At 39.1% G+C, this 14,491-nt stretch overlaps 1 protein-coding gene across 1 annotated transcript in view; it reads left to right on the forward strand.

Annotated features, from left to right (window-relative positions):
• The window catches only part of slc9a1a (solute carrier family 9 member A1a), a 30,576-nt gene extending 17,462 nt beyond the window's left edge, over positions 1 to 13,114 (forward strand). Inside the window, exons 6-12 of the mRNA XM_078252382.1 lie at positions 3,495 to 3,584; positions 6,142 to 6,212; positions 6,458 to 6,634; positions 8,174 to 8,300; positions 8,938 to 9,039; positions 9,929 to 10,010; positions 11,380 to 13,114. Coding sequence (XP_078108508.1) covers positions 3,495 to 3,584; positions 6,142 to 6,212; positions 6,458 to 6,634; positions 8,174 to 8,300; positions 8,938 to 9,039; positions 9,929 to 10,010; positions 11,380 to 11,666 — 936 coding nt within the window. The 3' untranslated portion in view covers positions 11,667 to 13,114. The remainder of the gene's footprint in view (positions 1 to 3,494; positions 3,585 to 6,141; positions 6,213 to 6,457; positions 6,635 to 8,173; positions 8,301 to 8,937; positions 9,040 to 9,928; positions 10,011 to 11,379) is intronic.
• Positions 13,115 to 14,491: the final 1,377 nt, after the last annotated feature.

The following is a 14,491-nucleotide window of genomic DNA, read 5'->3' on the forward strand; positions in this document are numbered from 1 at the left end:
GTTTGAATTCACGCTGACCAATACACTAACAAAACCAGATTAAACATTTATTTTTTTGCAGCCATTCAGTTGTAAAACGTTGTAAATCTTACTGGTCATGCTGATTGAACATGAATGGAACACTCCTGTGTTTGCAGGAGGTTGGTTTGGTGTGGTAAACCATGCATTAATCAAATGTAAAACATATGCAGAAGGAATACAAAATATGGTTTATGTAGAGACACATTCCTACTGACTCTTCTCACAGAGTTAACGTCAACATGACAAACAAAAACAGTACATGAAGGCGAGATAAAGACAGACAGGCAGTCATTCCATATGTATTTGTGATTGTCCATTTTAAGCACCATGAAATGCATTAGCCCTGTCCTGTCAGATAAACCAGTCTTCAAGTGAAACTGTAGGAAGATTCTTGGGTGGGAGTGGGACCCAGAATGAAGGCAGCTAAAATAAAATCATGAAGACGTGTTCTCGAGATCAGAAACATGTTTTATTCATGCTGCTGGATTCAGCACTGGCAGTTTGATGCTGAGATAGATGCAGACTAGGGGGTAGACGGTAAAAGCCTTTTTCACCTGCAATATGGATGGTTATTTAAAGCATGACTTTTATTTGGGAGAGAGTAAGTATAGATGGTATGAAGTGAAAATATTCATCATGAAAAATTGTCTTAATTACTTGATAATGGTTCATGTGGTTTTTCATATCCTAATGGATATGAAATGGATATTTCCTTTCATGTTTGGCTGAAAACTTAACAACAGAAGACCAGTTGATATTCTGGATTTCTGGACTTTTGTAGGCTGATTGGCTAGTTGAATTATCTGCTTAGTTGTCATTGGTTCTTATAACTATAACTCTCATAACGTAAATGTATTCATTATCGAATCCTAGAAGAGAGAATGTGAGAGACTATATTTTCCCTACAGTAAAACTAGAGTATGGACTATGGGTGATTCTGTGGTTCATTGTGCAGGTTATCTTACATGTCATGTCTTGGGTGATTCAATGCTCCATTCTGACATGTTTTAAATTGGACTGATTAGCCATAAGTGAGACTCAAACATTAAGGATACTCATGAAATATTAAAGCTTTAGTGCGCAACTTTTTGATATTAATGAACGTCCATTACATTCAACCCATTGCCAAACGAGTTGCTAATTAAGACTATCAGCTCCACACAACTCTCTCTGTATAACCCGGTATGACTGTGTTCAGAAGATGGTGTTGTCGGCGACTTTCGCGCGCCGAAACTTGAGTGAAGATAATTACCTCTTCTGAAGAGTCCATCATGTTTTTTAATCGTCGGAGTCCTCCTCTGCTACTAGCAACTGCGTGGAGAAAGCTTGGATCATGTGGACGCGTCGACAGTGTTGTTGTCATTACTTAGGATTCCTCATGGGGGAGACAGAAACTACGCACTATAGCTTTAACATTCCCCTTGTTTAGGGTAAAGGAATAAATGAAGTCATTGAATGTCCTTATGTCATGTTTTGTGTGGTTGAATTAAAATATACATGAGGTAGTTAAAGTGTAGGTTCCTTTGCATGCATGCCTGGTAGCAGGTCTGGGTATTATTAAAGAGCAGGAATCTTCTGTCATCCACTGTAGGCCCTGACAGTTAACCAGATGGCCAGCTTAATCTCTTTAAGAAACAGAATGATACTTTGATGAGCTTTTAGGTGCAGACAGGCACGAGCAAACGCACACAACCTACTGGATAATCCAAAGGTAACCAAACAGACAGATTCCTGGATGTTTTCTGTTGTGGCAGTGTATTGCTGACCTTGTGCTCACACATGATTCTTTCTAGTAAAACTACAATGGAGTTAGGTTTGAGACACATTTTCAGCTATCTAAAATAAAAGTAAAATTCACAACAAAACGATATTTTGGTGCCATAATGAAAGAGGAAACAAATATTTATTGAAACTTTTCATCCAAGTTGTTTGCTTATTAACATGAGATGAGTGCTTGTAGCAACCTCAATTGTTGCTTTACAACCATTTACACAGGAACAAACACACACAATGTGTACACACATGTAATGTAGTTTTTGATTGTGTATGCACTTATCAGTTGGGTTTACGATCATTTTTCTCTTGAGAATATAATCACAGTGAAAAGCTGTGCTAACAGGTTACTGATATAAAGATAACACTCGTATTTGAAAATACATCACTCTGTCTACACAGACAATTTTAGCAGTTCAGGATTTCTCTTAAGAGTCCCATATTATGGGGCGCCCGGGTAGCTCAGTTTGTAGAGCAGGTGCCTATATAGAGGGGTTTAATCCTCGACGAAGCGGTCCAGGGTTTGAATCTGCCCTGCGGCAATCTTCCTGCATGTCTTCCCCCTCTCTCTCCCCTTTCATGCTATCCTGGTGATTAAAGGCCAAAAGGCCAAAAAAATAATCTTAAAAAAAAAAAGTCCCATATTATGCTCATTTTCAGGGTCATGCTTGTATTTTGGGTTTCTACTAGAACATGCGTACATGCTTTAATGTTTAAAAACCCATTTTTCTCATACTGTCTGTCTGAATATACCTATATCACCCTCTATGTCTCTCTCAGCATCGGTATTGTCATTGCAGCTGGGGAATGACTATCAGCACTGTAGCGGCCCTTTCTACCTATACTATAGTATAGTTGTGACATCACAACCGTACAGAAGTCTTGACGGCTCGTTTAAAAACATTGTTTCTGAATACAGGCTGTAAGCATTTCTCTGTGGATTAAGTATTTATAGCACTTAGGCTCGACCTGCTTTATAATAAATAAATAACTAAATAAAGAAAAACATGGAAACCTCACTTTTTACAATATGGGACCTTTAACCTGAATTTGTTCTTGCAAGAAACACCTCTTTGCCTTACTCTTACCTCTTACCCACTTGTACACTTTAAAGAATGTCTGCCGAGGGAACGATGGAAACATAAGATGATGTTTTGAATTGTTGATAATGAGAAGGATTTCCCTTTGACGTGCATTAGCAGATTTGTTAAAGGTGTTGATCTTTAACGATGAAATCTGTAACTTCTCATGTCTCTAAAGCGGTCAGATTTACAGCAACAACAATGGGGTTTTTGTGAAATGTGTCAAGACCTATTGTGTTAGTTAATCCCCCATTGCAAAGATTTTGGGAAATGTGCCAGCTATTGTGTGATACTACTGAGCTTATGCTTGACTTTGATGCCATGAAAGGTGTGAAATATATTCAGTACCAGAGTATGGAGGTATATGTGTTCTACATATACAAATATGTATTTGTATTTCATGTTTGTTATGTATTGTGTTCTGTCTGTGTCTGTTTTATAATTATGTATTTGTGTTTATAGGACCCCCTCGAAAATGAGATGCTACATCTCAAGGGGCTATCCTTCCATTTCATTCTTACATCCTGCAGAGTTGGTGATTAGAGCCTATTTCCGTCTTTAGCTAAGGTCAGGAGGTGAATAATGAATAATGTTTTGTTCCTCTCATCCTTCTGGCAGGGCATGACCATCAAACCCCTGGTGGAGCTGCTGGCAGTGAAGAAGAAACAGGAGGCCAAGCGGTCGATTAATGAAGAAATCCACACACAGGTGAGAGCTTTCCCCTACAACCATCATCAGAAGCTGATGACTTCTTGATTCTTGGTTTATACATATTTACCCATATACATATGCAGTTGATAAATTAAATGGTTTGAAATGGTCCTTCACTGAGCTACCTTGTTAAGCCACAGCAAGGCGTTCTCACTTCCTATCTTGTTTTTTATGTATTTATTCATCCAACAGACATATGCAGAAATACAAATATGAATAATAACATTAATATTATTCCCTGGATTGAGAAATGCACAACAAATAATGTTATACATTCCCTTGTAGTTGTATTTATGTAAAATGTGACGTCCTTTTGCAGTAACAAGTCTCTGAGGCCATTTGATCATCAAATCTTGATTGCTGCTTCCACCTACTGGCTGCAGGGTGGTAGTTCAACTCATTTACTGTACTGTAAGGTGTGCTGGTACAGCATAGTCAACGTCAATCCAAGCAAAATAACTGACAGTTTTGTTTCCCCATTTCATAACATTTTACCATCTAGTTGAATATAACTTAAACTCTCTCTCTCTCTCTCTCTCTCTCTCTCTCTCTCTCTCTCACTGCTTATTTTTTATTTTGGCAAGTGACCAGGTGACGTACCTATCCCACCTGTTAAGAAGATACTATAGATTGTTTGTTTGTTTTTTTGTGATTGCTGTACTTGTAATTGAGTCATGGATTTACATGCAACATAACAATTCATTGCTATTTGACACATTGCTCACAGTGACAATGGAATCAGGGTGATATACTACTATGTACTGTAGCATTGCGTCACTTATCATGTATGGATCTTGGGTAACACTTTACTTGAAGGTATCTACATAAGAGTGACATGACACTATCATGAACATGTCATAAACATTATAAACAAGTCATAAACGTTTATGAAATTCGGTTTTTGTCATGACAAGTTATGGTTAGGGTTAGAGTTAGGGTTCATGTGTCATGACTGTGTCATGTGTTCATGACAGTGTCATGTCACTCTTATGTAGATACCTTCAAGTAAAGTGTTACCGGATCTTGTTATTTGTACAATGGAATAGGATTTTTTTAAAATATAAATTGGCATAAATAATAATTATTATTATTATTTATTATTATTAAATAATAATAATTTAAAAAAAGCAGTGTGTATATAATAAAATTTAGTCTGAGCCCTTTAACATACAGTACATACAGCAGCATTTATACCTGTCCCATCATTCAAACGTCAAACTGGTGAAAGGTGAAGCTCCAGTGGCAAGATGTTTGTAGTAAAAGAAGAATACATCTATGACTCCGTATCCGTGTAACCAGTAACCTAGGTCATGATACATTGCTCAATTGTTCACCCTAACTCTTCTAGAGAAACTTTTCATACTGTTGTCACTTTTTGACCCCCCCCCCACACACACACACACACGGCGCTGGGCAGTCTTTACATAGATCCGTCTCTTCTGAAAAAGCAGAAGTAAATTCTGTGGCTCTGCTTAATGACTTGTTCCCATAGCAACACTGCCTGTCAGACTGTCATCTGCAGGCTTAGTCAGAGCACCAGGGCGACCTGCGGCTGGCTGCAGTCCGAAACAACAAATGCATCTATACATTTCTCTGGTTCCCTGAGCAGGCGTGCTGCCACACTGCTAATAAACACTGTCTGTTCAGTCACCTGGCTGCTGCTGCTGTTGCTTTTCTCCCACCACTTCCATTTTATAGCTCGTCACCGGCTGTTGTTGATACTAATGTTGGCAGTCTTACCTGTGAGGGTGTTTTTACTGTGAGGAATGGTAACTGGGGTACAAGAGATAAGGTGTGTGTGTGTGTGTGTGTGGGGCTTGAATGTGCTGAGTTTAAGCAAAGGTAATATTTGTGGTACTCACCATTATTGTTGTAGGATGTGCAATATCTGGTAGGACACTGGTGCAATATTTTATTAGTATACGGTATTGTGCAATCTGGGTAGAATTAAGTGCAATATGAGGGGGAGGATATGCTGTGAGTTCTTCCTCTTTCTTCTGTGAGTGTGGGGGAAGGTAGGAGGTCTTGTGTGAGGTTTATTGGATGTTTATTGAACGCATTTGGATGAGATAATCTATGCTTTTGTTTTATGTATGTTTATTGTGTTTATGTGCGATGCATCGCTATTCTTTGTTCTCTCGACTGCCCAAGACGAATTTCTCCTATAGGAGACAATAAAGGCTTATCTTAACTTTTCTTATCTTATCTTAAGATGCAGCTGAGTAATGTCTGCGGTGCCAGAGTGTTCCTGTAATCACAGTTAATAACATTTTTAATCATAATGTTTCTAAAAACACATGTTGATATTGGGGAAAAAAGGAAAAGTAACCTAAAGAAATCTGTCTTTGACCAAATAAATTGCTCTAAATGTCATTGTACTACAGCAGACATAATATGGGCCCCTAGAAAGTTGTGTGTATTAGATATAGGTTTGTTCACAGGCATATGATATTTTTGTACCTAGCTAAGTCTGTTTTACAATAAATTAAAATACTCCTCAGAGTTTTTTTGTTGACCTCCTGTTGAAAGATGTTCTGCCTCTTTTTCTCCCCAGTTCCTCGACCACCTTCTGACTGGAATTGAGGACATTTGTGGACACTATGGACACCACCACTGGAAGGACAAGTATGCATTTTCTTTCATTACTGATAAATTATTTGTCAAACATAATGACAAATGCTCATCACAAGTTACCCATGGAACCGTGGAATTATTGTGATTTGTTCCGTCATTTAACCTCTTTTCTTTTCCTCTAATGTGCACCATATGTCAAACCTCTCACATCTCTCTCTGTCCTGTTCTTACACACACGGCTGTCTTTTTTTTTCCCTTGTCTCCATTTTCATCTGTAACTCATTTCCTCCTCCCAGACTGAATCGCTTCAACAAGAAGTATGTGAAAAAGTGCCTGATTGCAGGCGAACGCTCCAAGGAGCCGCAGCTCATCGCCTTCTACCACAAGATGGAGATGAAACAGGCCATCGACCTGGTGGAGAGCGGAGGGGGAGTCAACCTGCCGTCTGCTGTGCCTTCCACAGTTTCCATGCAGTAAGTACGAGTATACACTGACTCGGTCTTCAGTTACTACACTCAGAATACCAAACTGTCTCAAATGTATGAGTCCTTAAACCTGCAGTAACTGCAAAGTAAGTTAGTAACTAAACGGTAAAATATGCGGGCAGGACACCTAAACAATAAGCTGGAACTTGCTAGACAGCTCCAAAAACAGCCGACAGGAGCTGCAGATTAGTGTGATGATAATCTGTAAATTCACCACTATGAGTGACCTCTTTCACAGTGTAATTTGATACATTTTAATTATAAAAAAAACAACTATTGATCACAGCCAATTTAAATGTTTGAAAAAAATAATACCTTGTATTTACTGATTAAATAAATAATTTCACAATGCTATATGCTCATTTATTTGAGTTTAACTTTGATGCATAGTAATATTCAGGCCAACATGATAAAACAGACCCCTTGAACTGCATCAGTTTCTGTCAAAGCTGTAAATGGAACAGGAAGTAACTGTTTTATTTTCATATATTGTTTTACATTACCTACACTACACTCTGTAGTCTGTCATTTAATTTTTAATATGTGGATGGCTTTAAAGGTCCAATGTGTAGGAATTTCTCCCATCTAGCATTGAGATCATATATCGCAATCAACTCTCTCGCACCACGCAGTTCAAAGTACGTATTACAGCTACGGTAGCCTTCACGCTTCAAAAAGCCGGTCTCTTGCTCTTTTCACTATCCTTTTTCTTTTTCTGGGAGAAGAAGAAGGATCCTGTTCCTGGAATTTGGATTTTGAATACGTGTGGTCCTCCATGTTTTCCTTCTTCAAACTTGCCCGGGGGCCGGGAAGCTACGATACCCGTTAGCAGCATTAGCAGCACCTGTGAGTTTATCATGTGACAGCGAAAACGCAAAAGGTGGAGCAGTATGTCCTGTATGTCCCTTACCGGCTAACGTATTTCAAGATGGCGCATGAATATGGAGCGTCTACCATAGTTCATGCGAATGAAAATGTAAAATTTCAAGCCAAAGGGAATAATTGGAATTGATGGTGGTGGTAAATATTCATGAAAAAGGACAAGTTTGTGAACGGGCAACACAGATTGTGATAATGAACAACTAAAAACGTTACACACTGGACCTTTTAATAACTTCCGGAGTTTCATTTTCTTTATTTCATTTTTTTTATTTCATTTTTTTATAGTTAAATAGACTGAAAATCTCCTTCCAAGGAAGATAGCACAACATTACAAATGTCAGGGGTTTAAAGGTAGAGTCTGGCTGATGACTGGAAGGTTTCTGGTTGTTTGATGAGCACTGATGTGTTAGAGTTGAGTGAGCCGTTATGTAGCTAGTACATTGGCTGTTCAGTTTCACAACCTGTTAACGACAGCCCGCACAGTTAGAAACGTGCTCTCAGTCATCTGATCATTAGATACCAAGGGAAATGGGACTTTCATCATTATTACAACAGATTGTCATGTGCCTTGACAAAAGCAAAAACAGCTGTCTGTATTACACAAACTCTGATAGCCCTAACGTTTTCCTGCGTTTTTTTTTTCAGGAACATCCAGCCCAAGAAGCCTCCTCCTGCCAAGCCTGTAGAGAAAGCTCTGCCCAAGATGACTAAAGGCCGGGAGGAGGAGATCAGGCAGATCCTCAGGAGTAACCTTCAGAAGACACGACAGAGGGTAACGCTGCTATATGAACAATAAGACTCAGATCATTACCTGTGTATATCTTATTCGTATCAGCTAAAGATGTATTGTCTTGTATTACCGGGAGCATTAGAGCATATCACTATTCATATTGATTTGCACTGATAAACAAAGTGGTATTAGACTCTATGTCTGTGTATTGATTGTTACAGAGTTAGAATCAAATCAGAAACTCTACTCATCATTAACCAACTAATAATACTAACCTTTTTTTAAGATTATATTTTGGGGCATTTCCACCTTTTAATTTGACAGGACAGCTAGGTGAGAAAGGGCGGGGGGGAGAGGGGGAAGACATGCAGGAAATCGTCACAGGTCGGAGTCGAACCCTGGACCTCTGCGTCGAGGCATAAACCTCTCAGTATATGTGGCCACGAATAATACTAACTTTGATTGTAGGCGCACGGAAAAGTACTTGTCGTTGATTTATACCGGTTGAGTATTGTTCCCTTGTGATCACCATAGCCTGAGTAAATGACACACATGCGTTTATTATCACTACTTCTGCAGAAACAAACTGTGCGAAAACCTTTCTTACACATACTTTTATTTGTTAATCATTAAAATGTCCTCTTAAACGGAGTTGTTTTATTTGTCCTTCCTCTCTCAGCTGCGCTCCTACAACAGACATACTCTGGTGGCTGATCCGTACGAGGATGGCTTCAGTGAACTCCTCATCAAGAAGCAAAAGATGATTGAGCTGGAGAAGAAGGTATGTGATGATCAGTCTCGGTGAAGGCGACACCTCTAAAATCTAGAATCAGTCTGAGCCAGCTGTCTGCTTTGTCGAAACCTTATTGACACCTGGTCACAGCATGATTGAACAAAACCCATTCTGTATGTATGTTGTATGTTCTTCATGTTATGTCTGTCGGTGTCTGATGTATGGACTATTTGTTTGTGTCATACGGCCGATGTCCTGTCATGAAGTGCTTTGCGACTGTGCCGCAATCCCAACTGCCCCACGGGGACAATAAAGTTATCTACTACTACTACTACTACTACTGTTGATTAGTCTGCGCTAAAGGAGGCCTTTTGTAGTACCATAGCAGTGTGCAACAGAGACTGTTATGCAATAAGTAGAAGTTACATTGCAGGAAACAAATGAAGCAGGAGAAAAACATTGGACTCCAAAAAGCATTTAAATGACTCATCCAAAACTATAATTAGTGTTACTAATTAGAGTCCACCTTCAGTCTCTTAAATTAATTTTCTCGACACAAATGGGGGCTGATTTATTCGAGTGGCCCAACCACAAACTTCCATTTCATCAGCATGTAATTACATAATGAGAATAGACTCTTATTTTGGGGGAACTTAATGTGCTTGAAGCCACTGTAGAGGATTTCTGCAGAGAAAGCAACACATCAATTTAATGAGGTTTCTTTAAGATATTGATCAGTGGTGAATTGCTGACCCATTTTAGTTTGGCTTCAGTACGTCCCAAACAATGAAATGAGGCAGAGTGTGTATTTTCCTGTGTACTTGTAATGATACTGAATATTTATGGAAGTTGCATTATATAACTGTTACATTTTGATAACATGCAGAAGCCTAAATCATCCCACAAATAAACAATATCCCTCTTCTTTTTTTTACAGATACAACACATGAATAACTACCTGACGGTGCCTGCTGCTCCCCCTGATTCCCCGACCATGTGTAGAGCCAGACTGGCCTCAGGTAAGAACATCCATCTTAGCCACAGCCAAACGCAAACACCCGATAGCTACCTGCATCATACTGAAAGGAACCACGTGAAACAATAAGGGACAGTTCACCACGTCACACATTGTGTTTTGTTAGTGTGTCTCACAAGGCAGCTCTCACAAAACAATAAACACAATGTAGAAAACAGTGCTACTGTTCACAGCTGCAGCAATAGATATTTCCCCACTGGTGGAAATATGTTTGCATGTGGCAGCCAGCATGTAAACCAATGTGTGGTTTTTATTTTAGGCAGAGGTACTGATTTCAAACCTGCTCAGCAGCAGAGAGGGAACAAAATCTCTCCAGGTATGTAGTTAGCGTAGAGAAGATTCATTTTCAGTATTAACCCGACAGCGATCCTAACATGCATGTGTCATTTACGTTGCTTGTTAACATTCATTCATTATTCATCACTAATGAGGGGGATCTCATGACATGATTGACGCGGAAAAACTGGAATGATATTTTTTTTTATTTTTATTTTTTTATTATAGCCACACTCAAAAAACCCTGCCATTTGCACATTAGTCAATCATGATGTATGTTGGAACTTCATCTTTTGTTTCTCATAGTAAGTTTATACTAAAAGTGGAATTGTGTCCAGCATGTGTTGCGTTATAAATCATTGTGACTTACTTTGCGTTATTGTCGTTGTGTTGTGAAACATTTCGAACGGTCCTGAAGCCTGCTGTTGTGGAGTTTGTGCAGTGATTGTCCATTTGTGGCTTTGTTGACCTTAATATTTGTTGATCACATTCTCCTCCCCTTGTACATGGTACAGTATGTTCATGTACGCTGATGGAATAATATTGAATCCCCTTTTACAGCCTTGTAACAACACATTATGTAATAACAGTGTATTGTCTAATAAAACGTCAAACTGTAATACATTTATACCTCATTATGTAATCACACCCGTATTGACCAATGAAATGTAATACTAAGCTACTGAACAAACAGTATATTTTTAAAATAAATGTTGAGTCACAGTGATTCACGTTAGAATTTCATAAAATAAACATGACAATGTTATAAAAAATGAATGAAGACATCCATTTTGGTTAGTTATTACATAATGCACCATTTACATATTACAATTCCCCGCATTTTGTAAGAAGCGCCTGCCGCATTATGTGATAGTTTATTAAAAACATGCGGAGAAATGTATTACATTCAGGCGTTCAGGTATTTATTACAAAATGCGGCAGATTATTACATAATGCAGGTGTTATTACATAATGAAGTGAATATTTATGACATTTTGACATTTTATTACATAATGCATTGTTAAAAGCCTTGGTAAAGCTACCTCCCTGACATTGCACCCCTGTCCTTCCTGTAGACCCACAAGCCTACAGCAGTAAGCCAGCGGCGGAGAGAGTGCCGACCATCCAGGTGGACCTGGCCTCCCCTCAGTCTCCAGACTCCGTCAACCTGATGGATGAGTTCCGACGGGCCGACCAGCAGGAGGAGGACCAGGGCCTGATGATGAAGCCTCCCTCGGGGCAGAGTGGGCCTAACAGGCCCGGTGAGGAGGACAGAGGCCGAGAACAGCAGAAGCTGACAAGGTGCCTGAGCGACCCCGGTCCCAGCGCAGACGAGGAGGAGGACGAACCCTTTCTGCCTTGAAACGGCAGACTGGATATGGAGGGGTTAGGCTGCATGCCCATCTTCACTAATTAGAGGAGAGAGGGCTGCTTCACTGCTCTAAATAATCTCTTTGGTTCAGAAACCAAACAAGCCAAAACTGCTAACGCTGTACGAAACCAGAAACAAAAAGCAAAAGGGAGATTGTCTGAAAAAAAAAGAGCCATTAGTTTGTTATTATCATTGCTCTTTATTTTTTTAGACAGGATTGGAGTAGCTGTTATCTGCGACGTGGTGGGTTCATGGTTCGATAGTCTGAGACATTCAGGAAAGAGCTATGCATTACCAAAGGTTTGGACTGTTTTTGTGTCAGACAATGTCATTTTTACTTTTTTTCTTTTTTAATGACTGCATAGTTGTTGGTTTTTATGTTTGTTCACGATATTTCATTTTTTTCTGTCTTTCAAGCTACCTTCTTGGCGACATGCTGGGCAATCCTAAATTTAATCAACAAGGCAAACTGCCTAAATCCATTTCTCTTTTTCAAACATTGCACTTGAGTTTAAGTTGCCTGTTTTAATCCAATATCTGACTGAAATTGCTAAATATTCAAACATTTAGAGTTTAACTATTTAGCTAATGTTTGGCCTTATTTTATGTCAAACCTTTTCACTTGGTGCATTTTTTATCTTTGTCTTGCTTTAAAACCTATTTCTTAAATTCCAGGGGTACTAATGTGGGCTGTAGGTTCAAATCTGGATGTATTTATTTAAGAGCCACAGTTGTTTATAGTCATGCTTACAGACCTGCGGCCTTGTCTCATGGCTGTGGAGGGAGTTATGTGTACTTAACTAAAAATCCCCACTGTTGTATAGGAAGGGAAAAGTTTGGACTCACAGTAAAGCTTGTGAGACAGGCAGTGATGCAGTACTTTTGTTTTGATGTCAGTGATCATGCTTGATTCCCCATCCAAGTCTTCTGAAGTTAAATCACTTGTTGTCATGTCACGTTTTGGTGTAGATGTTTTATGTTTCACCTCAATTTTAGAACACCCTTTAAAAGTCACTCAAGCAGGGCTCGTCGAGTTGTTAGAGTAGATGTTTCTCTCGGTCCTGATGTAAAGAGTAACGGCCCATCTAACAGTCACCTTCACACTCCTCATTGTTGAAACCTTTAGACCACATGAGCTGATTTTTTTTAATATATCAGATCAAAACTAATTAATGCTCCCTTTCTTTTACATGACTATATGTATTCTTCAGTTTTTTTTACTGGCCTTTACAAGAAGCATTTGTGCTCTACATCACTGTTCAGCTTATGACATGACAAGTGAATGTTTGTACGGGAATCCATCCACACCTCTCAACCCTCTTAAAATCTAAGACTATAGACATGTCATGGCAGCAAAAAATATTCTATGCAGTATTGACGTGTAAAATATGTAAATCAATTATAATAGCCTATATTTATAAATACCCTTTAAAACTGAAGTCTTGTAATCTTGTAAACATGCAACACATTGAGGCAAACCAATGCAAAAGTCAAAGCTGAAATGAAACACGGGCATTAAAATAAACTTAAACAGTTGATAGTTTTTGCACATCTGAGCAAGCCTGGAAAGTTATCTGCGGGCACGACAACATAGTCAAGTGTGTTGTTAATAGCTTAAGTCATTCTCTACTGTACCGTATACAGTTGTACAGTGTGTAAAATACATTGCACGTCGTTTTTTTTTTTTTTTACACCGCCCCTCAGTGAATTGGAATACGACACAAATCGTTTAAGTTGTTGATGTGATGATTTGCTTATTCATATCCATTTAAACATCTTGTGTGCCACAGTCAACAACAGTTAGATTGTAAAGCCCCAAGTATTCTTTCACCTTAGTCTATTATCATTTAACTGCAAAAAAAGAGTGTAGTTTCTCCATACTGGCCATCCAAAGCACTCACTATGGAAAGCAAACTTTAGCATTGACACACAGTCCTTCTCTGAAGTAGGCTGAGTGAGTCACTGCTCCAGTTTTCTAGGTGTTAGTGACCGTTGAATCCTTCCTAAACCTCTTACATCCAGACGGCTCACATTACAGCTGAGTGGTACGGGCAGAAGAACCTCACAGGCTGCTTCATTTTCCTATACTCTTCTTCTCTCAAGCATCTTTTAATGTCTTGCTATGGTTACTATAGCGAGGGTACAAGGATATTTTGTCTGTGCACAAACGCACTCATGTGAATCCAGGTGTATAAATATGCAAATATGAGCCTACTTGCAAGCGTTTTTCGGCCCCTTTATTTGCTCCTGACACTCTTCCTGCTTCCCAATTTCTTAAAGGATAATTGCAGCTGAGCGAGAGGCGGGTCAAGCCTTAAAGCGTCTCATTTCCCTGTCTTGACCAAATTGAATTTCATGTCGGAAATGTCAGCGTGTATGACTGAGTGTCCCAGTGGAGAGCTGTCAAAGGACAGGGTCAAAAAGAGAAGGATAGTTAAAAACCCAACGCAACACTTTTCCCCATCTTCAAATCATTTTATAGCTGCTTAAAGGACAGTGATATTTACATGCAGCATAGGATTTATGAGGTTCTAAACTGTTTTATAAACTGCAGCTACAGAAGCCCTGAGAACTGTTTCTCTCCATCTGTGAATGGTTGCTTAATGTGCTGCTGTTGGGGAATATTTCTATATCATCTTCTTGGATGCTATTTGATTAGGCTCCCATTTAATGGAAGTCTGTTGCTCATTTAACCCTTAACTGCTCTGCAGAGACTTTTAAGTAGGTTGCAGGAAGGTTGCAGTAATGAATTTCTAAACATATTCACACTTGGGAATACATGTAACTGTGTAAATGCAAAGCAGGGTATCTCTGAG

Source organism: Sander vitreus, chromosome 6 (assembly GCF_031162955.1).
Source record: "Sander vitreus isolate 19-12246 chromosome 6, sanVit1, whole genome shotgun sequence".
Classification (NCBI taxonomy): domain Eukaryota; kingdom Metazoa; phylum Chordata; class Actinopteri; order Perciformes; family Percidae; genus Sander; species Sander vitreus.